This window comes from Phocoena sinus, chromosome 20, assembly GCF_008692025.1.
Source record: "Phocoena sinus isolate mPhoSin1 chromosome 20, mPhoSin1.pri, whole genome shotgun sequence".
Classification (NCBI taxonomy): Eukaryota; Metazoa; Chordata; class Mammalia; order Artiodactyla; family Phocoenidae; genus Phocoena; species Phocoena sinus.
Window position 1 is genome coordinate 37,256,363 of NC_045782.1, and position 20,489 is coordinate 37,276,851.

General features: G+C 51.8%; 1 protein-coding gene and 3 non-coding genes across 4 annotated transcripts in view; 2 read left to right on the forward strand and 2 right to left on the reverse strand.

The window, feature by feature from the left end:
* Positions 1-535: 535 nt before the first annotated feature.
* Positions 536-607, reverse strand: TRNAC-GCA. Its single transcript has one exon. It is a non-coding gene; the product is annotated as a tRNA-Cys (tRNA).
* A 5,094-nt stretch (positions 608-5,701) lies between these two features.
* On the forward strand, positions 5,702-5,773 carry TRNAC-GCA. Its single transcript has one exon. It is a non-coding gene; the product is annotated as a tRNA-Cys (tRNA).
* Positions 5,774-7,380: 1,607 nt separating this feature from the next.
* TRNAC-GCA lies at positions 7,381-7,452 on the reverse strand. The gene has a single exon. It is a non-coding gene; the product is annotated as a tRNA-Cys (tRNA).
* A 736-nt stretch (positions 7,453-8,188) lies between these two features.
* LASP1 (LIM and SH3 protein 1) overlaps positions 8,189-20,489 on the forward strand; it is a 40,445-nt gene continuing 28,144 nt past the window's right edge. The window contains exons 1-2 of the mRNA XM_032615595.1: positions 8,189-8,387; positions 15,417-15,511. Coding sequence (XP_032471486.1) covers positions 8,319-8,387; positions 15,417-15,511 — 164 coding nt within the window. The 5' untranslated portion in view covers positions 8,189-8,318. The remainder of the gene's footprint in view (positions 8,388-15,416; positions 15,512-20,489) is intronic.

A 20,489-nucleotide genomic window follows, 5' to 3' on the forward strand; every position in this document is an offset into this window, starting at 1 on the left:
ATGTTTAAGGTAATAAATCCACTGCCTGTTAAAAGACATAACATTTTAAAATGAAAAAGAACTGTATTTAAATTTTTAAAATAATGAGAAGAGTAGCTTTGCTTTACGTTCTTTTAGAAATCCCTTTAATATCTGGCTTAATGAAAGACAGCTGGATTTTCATGTTTCCACATTTAGTCTGTTGTGACATCATGTAGCCTCTGGAAAGCTCCACTGTACTCATGAATGGATAAGAATGAAACAGGTAACGAAGTATGAAATAAATTCTTTTTTCCTACGTAGAAAGTGTCTCACAGGCAGACCTCCAAGAATTCAACTCCCAAACCACAGACTGAGAACCATTGACGTAGAGACAGAGAACACAGGAAATTCCTTTGCGCGTTGACCTCATTGGAATATAAAATCTACGATGCTGTAGTTTATTACTTTTTGTATTCCCAGAAAACACTCAAGAATGACCAAATATTCGCTTAGTTAGTACCACCTTTCTTTTGTACCGTCTTTGGGATGATTTAAGGTTTAAAAGGGAAGCACAAGGGGGCACCCGGATTTGAACCGGGGACCTCTTGATCTGCAGTCAAATGCTCTACCCCTGAGCTATACCCCCTCTGCTGGCAAGTAGGAGATTACAGCTTATTTGTAGTGTTTACTGACCAGACAGTGCATTGGTGACTAACAGTAGTTTGATATGTATGACCAATTGCTTCGGGTTTCCTGGGGTGATGCTAAAGAACCAAGAGAAAAGGCAATTCGCACCCAGGTGGTAGAAGGGGAGGGCGAAGTCCAGTCTGAGCTGGGCTTGAAGGTCCTGTGGGGTGTGCGATGGGATTTCTCTCCTTCAACAACAACAACCTCTTGTACCTCTGGCATCTTGGAATTCTTTAAGTCTAATTTCCATTCTCTCTGCCTGCACCCCGAGCTGCACTGGATCCCCAGCCTGTGCTTTGCACGGGAGAGGAAGTGCTTCCCTTGTCCTTCCCAAGACACCCCTGCTCTTGTACCAGACGTGCCCGCAGTATCTCCATTCTCTCCAGCACCTTCAGTCTCTTCCACTCGCTTGGCTCCTTCAAACATCAACAGGCTTTCCCTAGACTGGAAAATCTTCCCTTTATCTGTTATCACCTGTCCATTTCTTCTTTCTCACTACCAATTTTTAAGAAAGTCTGTGACTTCATTTCTCTCCTTATCAATAACCTGTCTCCATAGTTCTGTTACTCTCTACATTTACTCTCTCGACTGTCAGGTATTTTTTTCCCCTTGGAGTATGTATCTTGTTTCTCCAACTAGACTGTAAGTTCCTTGAGGGCAGGGATCATGTTGCATTTCTTTTTGTATTCCCCACAGTGGCACAGTGCCTGGTTCACTATAAGCCCTGGGTGGTACCTATCAGCCAAACCTAATTAAACTCAACTGTGGCATTCTACCAAGCTTGCACCCAAGCAGCAAAATGTTGTTAGGGGAGAGCTCAGAAGTCTGGGTCGCTCCACCAACCTCAGACAGTCTCCCTGTTTATTACTCTTCCACCACTGACTGACTAGGTTCACTTTCTCACACTCCAAAATGACTATTTCACATACGTTCTCCAGTCTCAAACCTTCTACACCTTATCTTTCCTCCACAGAGAGTGCTGAAGAGCTGGCCTCTTCCTTTCTGGAGAAAGTCAGAATCAGTTAGGAGCAGGGTTGTGCTGATAAATGGCTGACGACTGGCTCCGGGGGACCTGATTATTAGCATTTGCCAATTCCCGTAGTGCAAATTCGCCCACCTGTTAATTTCCAGTGAAGTCAACTGGCTTTAAAAATTCCTGAAAATTTAACAATTGGTTCTCACAAGCCAGTATGAGTCGAATCTAGCGCACTTCTGGGATTGACTCCCTCTTTCACCAGCTACCAATTATACACTGACAACTCCCCAAATTATGTTTCCAACCTAGACATTTCCCTGAACTTCAGAATTAACTGGATCTCCACCTGCATACTTAACATCTCCACTTAAATGTCTACAGGGCACCTCAAACTTAGCATATTGATCTCACACTAGAATGTGAAGTCTATGAGGATAGGAGGTTGTACTTTATTATGTTCTGTTTCAGAGCTTTAAAAAGAAACACTTGAGGGGTTGTTTCTGTTCTTGTTTTCCCTAAACTTACTCCTTTCTCAGTTCTTTATCTCAGGAAACCACATCCACCCAGATAGTGAAGACAAAAAAGAAGAGTTATTCTTTTTTAAAAAATTATTTTATTAAAGTATAGTTGGAGAATTAAAAGGAGTGGGTGTCGGAGGCAGAGGTTCTGAAGTTCACGACTCCTAGAAGGGAAAGGGAATGAAAGGCTCTCGGTGAAGAAGGACTCCTCAGAGTCTTTCTATCCTGATGACAGCGTGACTCTTTCCAGAGAGCATCAGTGACAGCTCTGGAATGTCTAGGGAGAGGAAGGGCTTAGTGACCAGAGTCTGCTGGCAGTACAGGATCCTAGGTCCAGAACCCTTCAGATCAACTTACCAATAAGTTCACTATGTAAAACAGTTAAATTTGGTTCAAATGGTGAAGGATGAGAGTTATTCCAACCTGGCAACACTCCCTACCCCCATTCCCCCCCTCTCTACAGGAGAGGCTCCAGGGAGTGCTTTGAAAACCATTGGAAAAATTCTCCTCATAAATGACTTGAAATGCCATGTCTGTAATATGCTACATTAAATTTTTTTTACCCATTCCAATTATTTTTCTGCCCATCTCATACTTTAATTAACTTAGAGCCTAAGAGCTTTGTAATATAACAAAGGAAGACACTGTAATGTCTAATAAGTAAAATAACAACATGTTTTTTTTGGGGGGGCAGCTATTAGTGTATTTCTTTAAAATAATGTCTACTATTGGCAAGATTTGACTAGATACCTTCAACATAGAGATTCACTTGGTAAAACTATATATTGATCAATCAATCAATAAATAAATATAGTTGATGTACAATTTTGTGTTAGTTTCAGGTGTACAGCAAAGTGATCCAGTTATACATATATTTTAATATATTTTTTCACATTCTTTTCCATTATGGTTTATTACAGGATACTGAATATAGTTCCCTGTGTTACACAGTAGGACCTTGTTGTTTATCCATTCTATATATAATAGTTTGCATCTGCTAATCCTAAACTCCCAAGCCATCCCTCCCCCGCCCCTTGGGCAACCACAGGTCTGTTCTCTACGTCTGTGAGTCTGCTTCTGTTTCCTAGGTAAGTTCATTTGTGTCATATTTTAGATTCCACAAATAAGTGATATCATATGGTATTCGTCTTTCTGTTTCTGATTTTACTTAGTATGGTAATCTCTAGGTCCATCCATGTTGCTGCAAATGGCATTATTCATTCTTTTTATGGCTGAGTAGTATTCTATTGTATATATGTACCACATCTCTTTATCCAGTCATCTGTCGATGGACATTTAGGTTGTTTCCATGTCTTTGCTATTGTGAATAGTGCTGCTATGAACACAGGGGTGCATGTATCTTTTGAATATAGCTTTGTCCAGATATATGCCCAGGAATGGGATTGCTGGATCATATGGCAACTCTATTTTTAGTTTTTTGAGGCACCTCCATACTGTTTTTCATAGTGGCTGCAGCAATTTACTTTCCCACCAACAGTGACTCTAAAGAAGAGTAATTCTTGATTCTTCTCTTTCCCTCATCTTTCTCAAGCCATCCAGTGTACAGGAAGGACATGGCTCCCCTGCCATGGTCAATCTGGATGCCTGCTCTCCTCTCTAGTTCTGCTGTTGCCCCCTGTGGATAAGCTAAAAAATGGGCCTCCAAATATGTCCACATCCCAAGGCCCTTGTGAATATGTTACCTTACATAATAAAAGGGACTTTCCTAGTATGTGATTAAGGGTCTTGGGGTGGGGACATTATCCTGGATTATCTGAGTAATTAGAAGAGTCCTTATAAGAGGGAGGCAGGAGGATCAGAGTCAGAGAGGGAGAGACGTGAGGATAGGAGCAGAGATCAGAAGGTGAGGAGATGCAACCCTGGCTATGAAGATGGAGGAAGGGGCCATGAGCCAAGAAATGCTGGCGGACTCTACAACCTACAAAAGTCAAGGAAACTGATTCTACTCTAAAACCTCCAGAAGAAATGCGGGCATACCAGCACCTTGATTTAGTCCAGTAAAATTGATTTTGGAATTCTGACCTCCAGAACTGTAAGGTAATAATACATTTGTGTTGTTTTAAGCAAATAAGTATGTGGTAATTTGTTACAGCAGCAACAGGAAACTAATACGTCACTGTCGTCTCAGACATCGCTACCATCTCTCACTTGCACTGTTGCAATAGAATCCTACCTAACCTTTCTCTCTCTCTTTTTAAAAATTTTATTGTGTCCACTTTTCTTCTTTTCCTTTATTGTGGTAAGAACACTTAACATGAGATCTACCCTCTTAACAGATTTTTAAGTGTACAATACAATGCTGTTAACTATAGGCACGGCGTTCAACAGCAGCTCTCTAAGACGTATTCATGTTGTATAACTGAAACTGTGTACGCATTGATTAGCAACTCCCAATTTCTCTCTCCTCATCCCTGGCAACCACCATTCTACTCTCTGCTTCTATAAGTTTGATTGTTTTAGGTACCTCATGTAAGTAGAATCATGCAGTATTTGCCTTTCTATGATTGGCTTATTTCACTTAGCATAATGTCCCGTTGTTGCATACTGCAAAATTTCCTTCTTTTTAAGGCTGAATAGTATTCCATTGTATGTATTCTCTGTTTCTATTCTTCACTCCCTGTAAATCTCCCCCACAATAGCGTGAATGATGGTTTCCAGTCCCTCTGCTCAAAACTGTCCCAACGGCTGGCTTTTCATCCATTTGGAATAAAATCCAAACTCCTTGCTTGGGCCTATAAGGATCTCTGGCTACTTCTCCAGCTCTCTTGAATCACTCTCCCCTGTTTCATGTTCCTCCAGCTACTCTGGCCCTAGGGCCTTTGCAGTGGCCATTTCCTTTAGCTGGAATGCCTGCCCCTGACAGATGGGCTGGGCAAATGGCTGTCTCTTTCATATCATTCACATCTTAACTCCAAACTCACCTGCAAGAAAAGTTTTCCATGACTATCCACCTTGAAATACCCCCCTGGACCTCCCTAAGACACCGTCTTGTTTTTCATTTTAGTCACTTCCCTTATTACTACTGGGCATTTCCTTGTTTATTCATTTGTTCATTTGTTTCTATTCTGACTCCACTAGATTTTAAACTCAGTGAGACTGAGAACCTGTGTGTCTTTCTATTTGAAAGTATGTTCTGCACTTAGAGTGGGGCACATAGTACTTGCTCCATAAAAAGAGAGAGAGACCACTAGAGATACAGCCCAGGAAAGTCTCTCAGTGGAGATGTCTGTTCAGCTGGTGTTTGCATTCTTTTTAGAGAGACCAGGGGAAAGGATTCTCTATTCAGTTTTGCAAGAAGCTCTTCTCTGACTTCTTAGGGTGAAGAGATGAGTGGGATTGTGGATAAAGAATTGAACCTAGGAAAGGCTGATTGGTACCTAAGTTCACATGTTTTCAAAATTCCACGTTTTTAGTTAGTCTTTTTAAACTCGTTATTACTAAATTCAGTATCATGTAACAAGAAGACACTATTTTGGATATTTCAGAAGGAAAAATTTGGAATGGATTTAAAAGAATTTACCAATATTCTGGGTGTAGAGGGGGTATAGCTCAGTGGTAGAGCATTTGACTGCAGATCAAGAGGTCCTCGGTTCAAATCCGGGTGCCCCCTTGTCTACCTGTCTGTTTTCACAGACACTCAGGTTTAACCTCGAATAACTCAGGAGTCTGAGGTTTCTGAATCCAGGATCCAAAGAGGATCCTCTTGCACCTGGTGAATTTTTCTCTCCCCAGAAGTCGCACAGGGGTGACTCTACCATGTTTCAACTGAATACTCCCACTCAGTGCAAGAAGCCTGAGCAGGCAGAAAGAAGGGTGAGACCATTCCAGTCCCTGAGACCCTTCAAGACTTACTGGTTTAATGTTAATTACAGTTTCTTTGCGGGGTGGGTGGGTGATGGAATGTTGGGGCGGGGCAATATTATTTGCCTAGTTCATACTCTGACCAGGCAGATTAGAAGAGAATCCAAGTTCAGAAGGTTTATATAGTGGCGAAGTTTTAATGGGACACAGCATAGATGTAAGAAGGAGGGTGAAAAGTGGATAGCTTTCTCCTTCTTTTATGAGTTCAAAGGCAGGGCTTTGGCCCGTTACACCTACAGGTGGTGAGATTGAGGACTGGTGTCCAGGAAAGGGGTGAAATTTAGTTATTTCTCGGGTCTGGGCTTTGCACCGCACAGCAGCAGATCTGTTTAATCGCCATGTCCAGCTTCGCGACGCATCGCACAGTAATGGAGCCGTGGGGAAAAAATGCATTCGAGTAGTATTCCCCTGGGGCCCGAGGGCTGACACAACCAAATTCCGAGTTTAAAATATCACAACCGCCTCCTGTCTGAAGAAGCATGCCTCTCCCACTATCCTTTCTTTTTTCCTTTTTTTGGGCAAAACCTAGTCGAGAGGCCTTGCTCCCTTCTCGTTTTCCTCGGATCCAACAGTGATACTGTCAGTCACGCAGCCAATAGATATCTGTCCCCGTCTTTAGGTTATGAAACTTGATGGCCTTTTATTATTTGTTCAGTGGTTCTCAAAGTGTGGTCCAGCAGCATCAGCATTCCCTGGGAACTTGTTAAAAATGCACATTCTCGGGGTCCCACTCCAGGCCAAGAGAATCAGAAACCGGGAGGTGCTTTAACAAACTCTCCAGGTAATTCTGACGCAAGCTCAAGTTTGAGAAGCACTACATTAGTTTATATCAGTTTACATCCGGATGTAACTTTATTTTTGTAAATGAACTTTTGGGTCGGCATTGGCCATTTCCACGTTCTCGAAGTGCTTTCACTCTGCTGGTGGCATGAGCAATAGGGAAAGGTGAACACGGCATGCGCCTGTCACCTGTAATGAAGAAGAAGTTTAAGTTGGAGAAAGTCTGTGTCTGTGGTTTCCTTCCCTTGACCCAGCACCCACCCAAAACTGAACACGAACTGGGGGAGTCTTGTCTCTTGAACCAGCTCCTGGAACTGCCTGACACCCCTGAGGCTGCAGCGGATACCGCTGGCGTGGGTAGTGGGGGACCTGCAGCTTTTGTATCTGATTTGTGCCTGTACCCACTCCCTCCTCCTGCGGAGTACGAAATAAAGCGAAAGCTTTCCGTTACGTGTTGGAAAATGAGGAAGGAATTTTTAAATAGCTTTTCTCTGCTTTCTTTAACCTAGAACCCAAGGTTAAAATATGAGTCAAGAATGAATTATATTAGTTACATAAGTTTAGGAAAAAGCTTCGAGGGGGCACCCGGATTTGAACCAGGGACCTCTTGATCTGCAGTCAAATGCTCTACCACTGAGCTATACCCCCACGCCGTCTTTGGGCTTGGATACTGCTCTTTTGGGCGTTAAGTCAACGCTACACCAAAGGTGGAGGGTAAGGATATGGAGAAAGGAACGAAAGAGGAAAAGGGGCCAAGCAGAAAGCAGAAGGCCCCCGGATCCGGGGAACCACAGGAAAGCTGCACGGCAGAGGCGCGGGGAAGGAAAACCTAACTCGAGCTGCGAGGCGCTGAGTCCTGGCGGGAGGGACTGGTTCCGCCCTACAAATGTGGGAAAGGATGTTACAGGGGAAGGCTAATGGGGGCGGAGCAGGGGCTTCCCGTTCGCTCCGCAGGTTCTCGCCGGGTACCAACGGGTGCAAAGGAAGTCTCCAAATCTGGAGAATCTGATTTGGTGTTCGGGTGGGCTCAAACCCCACCCTGGAGGGGTGCGAGGGGTTTGCCCGCCTCCTGCAGCCCAGACGCCCAGATGTGCAGCCAGATCGGCTCCGCCCCGCCGGAAGTACCCTGGGCAAGGTCGTCTGTCCGCGCCTAGCCTCCGGGCCTATCTCTCCAGGGCTCCTTCTCATTGGGAGCTCACCTAGGCGCGTACCCCCGGGCCCGCAGTCGTCCCCGGAACCCGCCCCCGCGCAGCCCCGGGTCGCCCGGCGAGCGCGCCTCGCCGCGCGCGCCCCTGCCCGCGCCCGCGGCGCGTCCCCGCCCCGGTACAGCCCCTCCTCCCCGCTGTGTTTATTAGGGGAAGGAGGGCGGAGGCGGAGGCCAGTTCCCTAGCTCCAGCCGCCGTCGCCGTCGCCGTCTCCTGTGCAGTTGCAGCCTCGGCCGTCTCCCGCCAGCTCGCTGCGGGGAAAGAACGTGCGCGAGCTCCGGCGTCCCCGCCCTAGCCTTTCCCGGAGCCATGAATCCCAACTGCGCCCGGTGCGGCAAGATCGTGTACCCTACGGAGAAGGTGAACTGTCTGGATAAGGTAAGACGCGGGACCCGGAGGCGCGTCTTTGCAATCCCCGAACAGTGCTCTCCAGATCGGGGGAGGAGAGCGGGGCTGGGTCTATGCCGCCTCATCCCCGCGATCCTGGGAGGAGGGAGGGAGGGAGGACGGTGTCGTGGGGTGTGGGGACAGACCCCAGTCTGGAAACCAGGAGATCGGGGCAAGGCAAGGAGTCCACGCGTGGCGGGCAGCCACTACTGGAGAAGAGTGGGCTCTGTGCCCAGGGGTTGGGAGGACGCGGGTGGAGTAGGGAAGCCAGGCTCCGGAGTGGGGGTGGGGAGTGAGGGAAGGTTAGGGGTGCAGTCCCGCCCCCTAGAGCCGGGAGAGTGAGAGGAGACGGCCGCTCCCTCTCCCCGCCTCGCCTAGCGCCAAGTAGGCGGAAGCGCTGGGCGCTGGGGGAGGGGGCGGCGGGGGGGGCGGGGCAGAGGTTGGGGGCCCCAGCGAAACCGTCCGCTCCGGCGGCGAATGGCCGGGCTTCCTGGCCTGGAGACTGGAGGGCGGGGGCTATCAGCCGGCGAGTGTTGCATCTGGTGAACTGGCCTTCGGATAAGGCCCCAAGCCCCACTGCGAGACCCCTTTTTTGCACGACATGCAGTTCTCTTGGTGGGTCAGCGGTTAATGGACTAGCAGACGTCCTCCGTACCTTCCCAGCCCCCACCTCAAATTGGAAGCCAACTCCCAGTGCAGGTCCGCCCAGCCGGACCGGGGAGGGGTCGCGTGCTGGAGTAGGGTGGGTGGGGGTCGCTTCACAGAAATCTGAAATTGTGCTCAGAGGCTGAGTCCAGCTTGTAGAACAAAGAGCTAACTTTTCAAAGCAGGTTTCCCCAGTGGAGGGTGGGGTTGGCTGAGTTCAGGGGAAACCAAGAAAAGGGGGAGGTGTTAGGGGGATGGGAAGGTGGCCTTCTGGAAATTCACTGTCCCCTGGGGGCCCTTATGCGTCTTCCTCCTCCCCCCGCCCCAATCATGCTGGACTCGTTCATCTGGTTGCCATTATACTTTTGGAGGGGGGCGGAGAGTAGAACTGGGTATTTCCGGCAGTTTGGGGTAGGATCCTGGCCTCTTTTAATCTCCCGAAGATCCTAAGGCAAAATCCACCTCCTCTCTGCATCCCCTCCCCAGTCTGGAGGAGAAGCCTGTGTGATTTTGTCCCCCTCCTCATCGTGCCTGTCATCCACCTCCTAAAGCTGTCATCCACCTCCTAAAGCTGGCTCCAAGTCCAAAGATTCCCTCCTTCCTGTCTGGACTGGCAGGGGCTGGGGGGCATGGGATGGAAGAGGGGTGCAGAGCCCACCTGAAGCCAGGTTTTGTTTGGGAAAGGGTAGTTCGTTGGTTACTTTTGTCTTTCCCCTCCACCTTGGGGTTGGTGCTTCCTCAGTGACCTTTAGTCTCTGAGTCAGGGTGAGGGGGTGGGGTTCTAAGGTTCTGAGATACATTTGAAATTGCTCTTGGAGGAAAGGGGCATATGGGGCTGCTGCTGTTTCACAGTCCTGGGCCTGGCTGGGCAGGTGGAGAGGAAGGCCATGTTATGGGTACAAGGGATGTGGGTACTGACCTTCTCAATGACCATGCCGGAAGGCAGGATTTGAGCTTGCAGGCAGGACCTGAGAGCTTTCTGTCCTTGCACACTGGTGTTTTTGCCCTTCCCCGGTGATAGGGATTTTGGTCTTTGCATCTTGAGTTCCCTGTGCGCTCCTTCTTCTGCACGGTTATGAACTGGGAAGAGGCTGTGGCCACTTTCCACCCACATAAGACAGAAGCAATATATGATGGAGGGATTGCTAGCCTGGGAGTTGGGAGACTTGGTCCTAGTTCCAGGTCTGCTCCTGCCAGCTCTACGAATGGCTCTAGGCCTCAGTATTCACCATCTATCAAATGGGTATGGTAATGTCTTTTCCTTGAAGGTGGGGAAGTGCACTAAAGTGCCCGGAAGGGCATGTGGTATAGGCTGTACCCTGCCTACCTTGCTAGGGTACTCTCTCCAGCCCCACACCTTTGGAGTCAGAGGGGAGTGGTGCAGGGATCCTTCAAGGTGCCCTCCCCAGCTGTTCTCTTGCCCTCGCAGAAAGAGGACATTCAGGTGGAGGTTGCCCTGGGAAGTGAGAGTTCGTGATTCCTCTCTCTTTTTAGAACTCTCCTTACAGGAGGTGGCCCTGGGGAGACCTCACCCCTGCACTGAGCAGGAGGCCTGGAATATCCAGGTATCAGACCTATTCCTCCCAACCCCCTTCAGGTAGTAAGGGCAGGCACTTGGAATGGGGACCTGGTGCCTGGAGGACTGAGACCTGAGGGGGAACCTTCGGTCCCACAGATACAGTTGCTAACCAACTTCTCAAGGCTTCCCCTTTACAACAGGAGAGAGTCAAATTAGACTTGCCTGTTTCACTGCAATTTCCCTACGACACGACATGACCCAGAGCACAAGCTATGTCCTTGGTGTTAGCCTTTTCTCCTCCCTGAAAGACTTAGCTGGGTTAAAAGCTATGTCACCTCTGATGGCCACCCTGCCCTCAACCTGCCATACCCCGTGTGCTCTGTGTGCTGAATAAATATGTATTGCTGGTGTTTGAGGTCGAGATTTGCTTCCCCAGAGGACTTAAGGGATCAGAGTTGGGGGAGAAACAGGGTGACATCACTCATTCATTCAACAAGTATTTATTGAGCATCTACTTTGTGCCAGGCACTCTCAGGGGCTGCTGCAGGGCCTTTGGGGAGGGAGAGGAGCTGTGTCTCACAAGGTCCTCTACATTTTGAGGGAGGTGGAGTTTTGTCCTAGACCCTGTGAGGAAGCAGTCGTATCTGGGGACCTGCATTGTCAAGAGTCTTGCCATGTCCGTCTGCCCTGGCTTGCTTTCGCCGGGCTCCTGAACACAGGTGGAGGCATTTGGGAAGGGTGGAGGATTGGTGAGCTGCTAGTTCCCCGGACTCCCCCATTGGGAGAGTTCTCTGCCTCTGGCTGTCTGAACCACCCTCCTCTCAGCCCCCACAGGTGGCAGCAAGGTAGAGGGAAGCTGGGCTGGACACAAAAAAGGAGAAAAGGCCTTGCAGCCCTGGTGCCTCACTTCCTAGCTGAGAGCACGCCACGATCATCCCGTGACCATCCATTCATAATAGCTACGACTCATCGGAATGTGCCAGGCTCAGTCTTCGCAGGAGCCTTACCAAGCAGATGTGATCGCTCCTGTAAATTAGGAACCCCATGATCAGAGGCTCAGACAGGTCATGTAGCTCACTCCCCTTTCTGCCAGAGCTGGGATTCAAATCTAAAGTTCTTCGTGCTCAGCTCTTCTGCCTGTTGTGTTTGCAAAAAGTACTTTTATTTACACTATCTCATTAATAGTGGTCCCTCCCCTTCCTGACCCTGGCCTGAGGAATGCTCTGGGCCTGGGCTCTTGAACCAGGAATCTGGGGTGGTGCAGCCACGGTCTGTGCCTTTAAGCCAGCCTCCCAGGTGGCCAACTGAGCTAGGCTGGTGACCTGGGCAGGGTGGGGCTAGGGTTGCCCCTGGAGGAGTGAGAAACTGTAACCCTGGGTGACAGGAAGGGAGGGAGAGGTCTCATACTCCAACCCTGAGTCATAGGCAGCCCGGGTGCAGAGGGCAAGGTACCAGGCTGCAGGCACAGCGACCCGAAGTTCATGCATCCCCCTCACCCAGAGCTGTGAGCAGCCGCTTCCGCACCTCCATGGTGATTCCAGAGAGACAGGGCTGGCCCAAGCCTCACCCAAGTGCAGGGGATCTTGCTTCTGTCCCATCAGCCTTTGTTTGCCTTTCTGTGGAGTTGGTTGCAGCTTTGGAGCTGCAGGCAAGGGAGAGTTGAGGGCGATGCTGGAGCCTAGGAGATGGGCTGAGAGGCTTCTAATAGGCACCAGAGGTCTGGTTTTTGGTGAAGAGGGAAACAGTGGACTTCTGGGGCAGCAGGGAGGATTCAAGTTGCATGCCTAGAGGTAACTTTGCTCCCTGAGTCCCAGGATGCTTCTCTGAAATCTTCTTACCTGTGGCCTCTAAGAAAGAGGGGACTCTTGAACTTCCCTGGTGGTCCAGTGATTAAGCCTCTGTGCTTCCAAGGCAGGGGGCGGTGGTTCGATCCCTGGTCAGGGAACTAAGATTCCCACATGCCGCATGGTGCGGCCAAAAAATACAAAAAAGATTTTTAAAAAAAAATTGAAAAGAAAGAGGGGACTCTTGCTCTGAGACAGGGCTCGTGGGGCAGGGGAAAGAGGCAGACAGAGGTTCATTGTGGGGTTGTATTGACTTATTTCCCTAGACCCAACTGAGACAGGGATGGGGTTTTTTCATTTGGGGTCCCCTCAGAGTTCCCAGCCCAGGCTTGTCCCAAAGGGGCTGTTGAACGACTTGTCATTTTCTGCCCCTGCTCCCCTCGCTTTCCTACCCCAAAAGGACACAATGGCAGGAGCTGCTGGATTTTCTTGAACCTTGGAGCCCTCCTCCAGAGAGGGGAGGGAAGTGATGAGAAGCAGCTAGTGTGCCAGGCTTGGAGCCTGTGTCATCTCCCAGCGCCTCTTTGGGACCAGGAGTTTTAGTTCCTCTTTACAGATGCAGAGACCGAGTTCCGTAGTTACCCTGAAGGTACTCAGTCCACTCTTGTTTTCATTCTTCTGTTCCTGGACCCCCGTAAGAGAACAGATGACCACTGCCTCAGCCTCTAACATGTGTAGCTGAGAGCAAGGCGGGTGGCGGTGAGGTGGGGAGGAGCTACCGATGGAAATGGGCACCGTTCCCTTGTACAGGGGCTCCCCTTCCTCCCAGTGGCAGCTGGCGGGTGTGTGTGTGTGTGTGTGTGTGTGTGTGTGTCTTGTGGAACCCCCGGATTGGCTGTTGGCCCTGCACCCCAGCCTGGCCAGTATACTCTGCCCCCTTCCCAAGGGGCTTGGCTCCGGAGGGGGGGACCTGGCTGTCGGCTAGGGTGGAAGTGTCTGTGTCTCTCTCCTTCTCTCCCCGAAGTCAATCGGGGGCAGCTTCGGAGGTCCCCAGGCCTAGGACAGTGCGGACTCCTGCCTGCGTGTATGTGAAAGTGGGTCATGGTCTGGATTCCAGAGAATGTTTTTCCTGGCAGGCCCCTGCGGGGGTAGGGGCCCAGGCAGGGACATGTGCAGCTAAGCAGGCAGAGGCCAGCAGACTGGGTGGTGACAGGGCTGGGGCACTCTGCCAGTGCCTCCCAGGCATTGGGGGAGGGAGAGGGGCTTTCACTTCGCGGGCTGGTGGGGGCAGGGACTACCCCATTCTAGCTTTCCGGTGGGTTGTCTGTGCTGGGGTTTTGCACCGGGAGGAGTGTGGGCTGGACTCAGGGATAGGCCCCGGTTGGGGTGGAGGCCCAGCTTACACCAGCCATCCCTTGCTTCCTGATTTCCCGCTGACCTTCTTCCCAAAGAGCAGTTCTCCTGTCACTTTGTTTACTGTTCCACCACTGGAGAGTCCTTTGGGTCTCCTTGATGGGGAAAGTACCCTGTTAGAAAGTGATTATCCCCCAAATTACCCCATCGCCTCTGGTTGAAGTGGGCCAGGGTGAGGGAGGTAGTATGCCAACGTCTCAGCTTCCTTTTTTCTGTCCCCTTCTCCGAAGTGTCCTAGAAGCACCCCTTGGTTGGGAAACCCATTTTGAAAAGCACCTCCTTGGGGGAATTTCCTGACAGGTGGCCAAGAACTGGGCGTGTGCTGGGCACCTTGAAAGTCTCCCTGTGCTCTTCCCTGGCTTCTGGCCTCTTTCTTTGAGGGGTCAGGAGTGTCTCCCTTGGCTACTGGGAAGTGGGGCAGGGACGGGCCAGCTGGGTCACCCCAGCAGCCCGGATTCTGGGGTCCTGGAAGCTGGACTCCTGGTGGGTGCTGATCCGGGGGCCTCGTCCTGGGCTGCCAGGGGCGGATTTCTCTCATTTGCTTGGGTTCACGTGAGCATCAGTGTTTCTCAGGATGGGCTCACCTCTGTTGCATCAGTTCCCCTGCCCTTATGGTCTTGGACTCTCTTCCCCTCCCTCAGCCACGCTGGATGGATCCTTGTTCTGTTCTGGGTCCCTGGGCTTCACTGGAGTCTTCCCTGTCACGCATTCTCACTCACACGCATTGTAGCTGTGGCTGGGCACGGCAGAGCCCCACCTGTACCCCAAGACACACCCACCTCCCGCCAAGCTGCCAAGCCCCGCCCAGCACCTGACACCCGAGTAAGTAGGGATGCCACGTGCTACGCTGAGGGCTCTGTAGGTGATTTCTCATTTAAACCTCAACAATCCCAAGAGAGATGGGTATTATGATTTCCATTCTACAGACGCAGAAATGGCTCAGAGTAGGTCCTGACCAAGGTCACACAGCTAGTCAGGGTGGGGCTTTGATGTCCACTATTGCGGGGGGGGGGGGGGTCCACCTCCAAGCAGAGGAGGGCGGTGCCTCAGAGGAAGATCAGCTGAGGGATGGGGGAAGCGTGTGGGTGTGGTGGCTAGAGCCTGGGGCACCCACACCCAGTCTGGGCAGGGGTCGCTCAGGAAGCGGGGAGGCATTGGGGCTGGCGCATTGCCCAGGTCCAGGTGTGTCTGGAGGCCCAGGTGTGTCTGGAGGCCCTGGTGTGGGAGCTAGGAGGGACTGGGTGCATGGGGGCTGGGCCCTCCTCCTCTGTCAAGGCTGAGGAGCTGCCCCTCACGTTCAGCACCGGCTTCTTAGCAACCCTGGCGCAGCTTTGCATAAGCAATGAGGCTTCTCCCGCTTGGTCAGAGGGAGTGGTCTGGGGGAAGTGGCGCAGACCTTCTGGGGGCTGCTCGCCACTATTATAACTGGCTTCTTCCCCACTCAACCTTGTGTGTGCCCTTGTCCCCCTTCGGATAGCTCCAATGGGACAGGGGAGGGTGGTGTCATCAGCGGCCAGAGCCTGTGACCTGAGATGGCCCCAGCTCACCTGGGGTGTGGGTGTGTTCCAGTCCGCGGATGGAGTGCTCCTTCCTGGGGCCTGAGCCCCTTTCCTGAATCCTGGTGTCTGACGGATGTCCTCCCTCTGCCTCTGTCCCCAGTTCTGGCATAAAGCATGCTTCCACTGCGAGACCTGCAAGATGACACTCAACATGAAGAACTACAAGGGCTATGAGAAGAAGCCCTACTGCAACGCGTGAGTCCTGCCTTGGGCGGGGGCTGGGCGGGCATTGGGCTCCCTCCTAGTGCTTCCTTGACATGGCCCAGCATTTCCACACTCTGCTCCATATGTTTTAACCATGTTGAGTCCTCCTCACCACAGCTGGATGAAGTTAGGGCTGTTAATATGCCCATTTTACAGCGAAGGAAACTGAAGCTTCAGGAAGGGACGGGGCTTTCCCAAGATGAATGACTAGTGACAGGCCAGTTCAAACCCCGTAGAGCAAGCTTGTTCCTTCCACCGCACTCTGCTGTGAGAGAGGGATCCAGCATGGTCTTTCAAGAAAAAGTCCTGTTTCTGCCCAGTTGTGTTCTCCACTTTGCCTTCCACATTTCTTTCCCCATGACAGCACCTGACTGTTTCCTCTCCCTGCCCCCTACCAGCCGGTCTGGGCACTAGGCCTGGGGGTTCCTGGCCACGGCCCTTCCCAGTAGTCATTTCTTGAGAAGTGGGGGCAGCATGAAGGGAGCGGCCTGGCCCCAGGCAGATCTATTCCCTGCCTGGTGGGAGCTGGAGACATTCATGTCTTTTCCAGTGGAGTTTGCTCTGGTCTACTGTGGGGAGGTGGGTACAGGTGGGGTCGCCCATTCCAGGGGGATACCCCCATCCCATCCCATGCAGTTTCAGGTTGCTTGCATTCAGCTCAGGGCACACGTAGGACCTCACAGCCACGCTACTAGGTGGGACTTCAGAAGGTCAAGTCACTGCAAGTAGGCGGCAAGATCAGTGTTCAGAAAGATTCAGGATCTGACTTGAGTCCTTTTTCTTTTTAAATTCTCAGTCAGGAGGTTTTCTGCAGCTGAAGTTCACCTGGGAGGGGAACTTTGGGACCTGTCTAAAAGGAGTTGGGGCTTTAAACCCCTGTGAAAGGCTGTCTTCCCCCTTACTGCCCTCCCCTCACCTGCACATACCACAGCCTCATCTCCTTGGGGCTGGAGCGTTCACCAGGCGCTTACTGCCTGCCCTGCCGGCTGCTAGATGCCAACCTGTACCAGGTGCTGGGAAAACAGATTTTCTGATAAAATCTCAAGCCCAAGAAGCACCATGAATCATCACCTCCCTTCTGGGAGGGATTGGGACACTGGGAAGACTGCCTGGGGTAGAGGGAGGGTCACAGCTCTGTCCTGGCTCCTCCTTCAGCTGCCCCTTCTCCTCTATTAGCTTCCACTGGTCTCCTTCCCCCTACCGACCCCTCCCACCCCCCCCAAGGGAAATGGGACATTCTTCAAATTCTTAAAGGCTCACACAAGCCCTGATTCTCTGCAACTTCCTCCCTCTGTTGGGGAGTAGGGTGGGGTTCAGCAAAGCCAGAGGCTGGGGCAGTTAACCCCTTGATTGCTGGCCCACTTCAGGCTAGATTCTGGGCACCTAGGCTCCTTTGGGGGCAGCTTCTGCGCCTCGGCCCCTCCAGGCAGAAGTCTGGCTGAGCCCGGAGCCCATTGGATGGCAGGGACTAAGCCTTCTTCATGTCTCTTCCTAAGACTCCGGTAGCCTAGAATGCAGCAAGCACTGGGAGTCGGAAGAAAGAAATTGGAGGCTTGTCCTTGTTTTCTCTGCCTGTTCTCAGTCTAGTGCCAAAGTCCCAGCTTACTTTTCTCACCCTGTTCTAGGGAGGCTGCAGCAAGTGGGGGTGGGTAGCTCCTGCAGGGGTTGGGGGGGCTCCAGGGAAGGCAGAAAATGAAACACCCCTCCTGGGATGCTGCTTCCAACCTGCCGAGGGTGAGATTCCCCCGTCTCTCTCCTGGCCTCCAGCCAGAGAAGCAGGTTGACCCCTCTCCGTTCCCTGAGCCTTTACAGTCCTTATTCTTCCACGCCTAGCTGACCTTTGGCCCAGCTGGGATGTTACCTGGGAAGGACTCTGGTTGAGGGGCCAAACACTTGGGGGATTTGTGGTCCAGCTGTGTTTCACTCGCGCTGTGGTAGCACCTGGCCCGAGGCAGCCACACTCCCTCAGCTGGCGTCTGCTGAGCTGCAGGTCCTTGCCAGCGAGCCAGACGTGGGGATTCCGGGATAACCCAGAGGCAGGCCCGGCTTGCTTGGGGCACCCTCCGGACCTGTCCGGGTCTCAGTTTTCCCGTGGTTAAAAATTCCTACCCAGGGATGCTGGAGGCTAGACCAAAAAGTTTTGTGCACCTGCGATGTGCCAGGCACGGGAGTTGAGTGTTCACTCTCATCCCTTCCTGTTTTCTTCCTGCCTTTGGCTCCATCCCCCAGTGACATTCCAGTTCCTGAATCCTGGAGTTTCCAGGATAAGGCCAGCCTGGCCTTCCTTTGGGAAGCTCAGGCCTGGCTTTTCAGCACGTCCCCGCTCAGGACCCAGAGGGACAGGTGATCGCTCCCGGCCCCCGGCCCCCGGCCCTTTGCCAGGGAGTTGAGCCCACCCAGGGAGGGAGTGTGCAGGTTTGGTGTGCAGGGGGGCCTCTACGTTCTGCCGATCTCTGGTTAGTCCCTGAGCCAGAGTCTTGCAGGAAGGGTGGGCAAGAGAAAGAAGAAAGCTGTCTGTCTCTCTCCAGTGGCTTCTCAAGATTGAGATTTAAGTTCTGGAAAGTGACTGAAAGCAGCAAAAAAGGCCTCTTGTATTTCTCTCTTTGCACCAGACTTATCTGGGGTGAGGCCGGGGAGAGAACATAGGCCAGAGCCCACAGCCGGCCTTCTGGGTGGTAGTGGACCCCCAAGGACGTACATTTACACACATGCCTGTGCATATCCAGACACACACGCTACCGCTAGCTGTGGGGCCAGGGAGAAACGCCAGGGTGTCGGACTTGTATAGGCTGTGTTTGTGTTCACACTTCCCAGGCCATAGGCGCTCAGCCTTGCTATGACAAGGTAGAGGGGAGCGTGCCTGCTTTTGCATAATAGCCAGTGGGGGAAGAGCCCACTGTTAATCAAATTCTCCCTTGAAGCTTCTGAGTAGGTGGGGTGAGCCTATTCCAGTTGTTATAGGAATATTTATGCCCTCGATGATCTGTTTTGTAAACTATTCTTTCTGAAAGTGGGGCAGATGGGTCCATGAACAAACCTGGTCCTTTGTCTCCACGCAAACAGTTGAGGAGCCTGGACGACAGGGGGGTGGGGGTGGGGGTCAGGGGGACACGTGCCTGTTCCTTTCTCCTCGGGGGCCATGAGTCTGTAGAGGCTGCAGACCTGAGGCAGAGTTGCAGGCCAGGGGAACCAGCTTTTGGGGTATCAAGTAGTGGGTGGACATGGGCTGGGGAAGAAAGCGGGGGATGCTCAATTGTACCTTTCCCCTCCTCACTGACTGCAGTGGTAGGGGTCTGTCCTTCAGTTGCCTTGAGCTGTGGGCTGAGGGGCTGAGGAGGGTGGAGGTGTCCCTGGTTCTGGGGAACAAGGGACTGTGGTCCTACTCCTTCCCCAGGCCTCAGAGAGTGGAGTGGGGCCTGTGCTGGTGGGGCTTGAAGTATCTCTGGGTTCTAGCAAACTGTCTTGAATCCCAGCTGCTCTTAGGGGATGGGGCAGCAGTGGGCAAATCCAGGACTGGGGCTTTCCCACCTCCACAGAGTTCTCTGCCTCTGACTGGGAAAAATGGGATCAGATGTCTTGGGGAGCTGGGGGTAGCACCAGGAGAGGGCGTGGGATGGGTGTGTGTGCTGTGTTTGGGAGCGGGGAGTCCAAAGGGGTATCCACAGTGAGCAGTGTGGCCTCTAGGCAGCCCCTACCTCTCTCTCACCCCCAAATCCTTATACTCAGATGTCAGGGCCTCAAGGAACCTCAGGGATCACTTTGCTTCCTAACAGCCCATTTTATAGATGAGGAAACTGAGGCGCAGTGTTTCCATGCCTTTCCTGACTTGGCAGAATCATTTCTGTGTGTGTATTGCCATTTTTCATTTTGTCTACGACCACTGAGGGCTGGTAAGTTCTTCTTCATGTCTAGCCTTGATCTTTTTGGCTGCTCATTTTTTTCCCTCTGGTCAAACAATGCCTCCTTGTTGCTTCCTATCCCCACCGTTTCAGCCCCTTTGGCCTGGGGAACTGGTGAGAAACTGGGTGAGAAGGGAGCCCTCCCTGCCCGCCTGCCCGTGGGCAGTGTTCCCAGCAGGGGAATCAGCAGCTCCTTCCAGAGGCAGGATGTAGGGGCTGTGGGTTTTTTTCCTCCCCCTTTTGGTGAAACCAAAGGCTCCTTGTTGCTTTTGTTGATGTATTTTTGTTCCTCCTTGAACAAAAAGCTGTGGTTTTTGAAGGGATCCAAGGCTGGAAGAGGCGAGATTGCCTGTAGAAAGGGGGAGCTGGGCTTCCAGGATATCTGGTCTGTTCTTGTTCTGCCTCTGGAACACAGCTGATGGCGGGACTGGGAGTGGGGCTTCCTACAAGTGATCTCTGTCCCCAGTAAGCCCATAGCAGGAGCCCTGCAGCTTCTCAGCATTCTCCCTGTCCTCATTGCCCCTCCAAGCAGGAAGGTGACTCAGAGGTCCTCTGGGGCAAGCCCCCCTTCTCCTGCATTCCCGCAGGTCATGTCTGGACTCTTGAGACACCTGCGTTAGAAATGTCTTAAGGAGTAGGTGGCTTCTGACTGGGGGTGGCTGAGAGACCCCAGAGGGTTCTCTCATAATAGCTAAGCTTGGAAACTGGTTGGGTTTAGAAGAGGAAGTTCTCTACCGACCCAACCAAGCATATCTTTCCGCAGAGCTGGGAGTGGGCAGGCGGTCACCTGGTGCGGGAGAGATGTCAGCCTGCGCTTAGCTGGCTGGGCAGGTGTGGTATAGGGGAGAGTGCATTGGGCCAGATCTCTGTCCTTGACACTGAGCCTCAGTTTCTTTATCTGTAAAATGGGCACAGTGATAACGCCTGCCTTTTTTAGCCCAAAGCCTTGTGGCAGGTTTCAGGAGAGAATGTGCATAGGATACAGTGTATCCAGAAATCACTTTATGTGACTCTCAGTTTTCCTAGAGGCCTGGGCTGCTGCCAGCAGCTGCCTGATTGTCCTGTCCCCC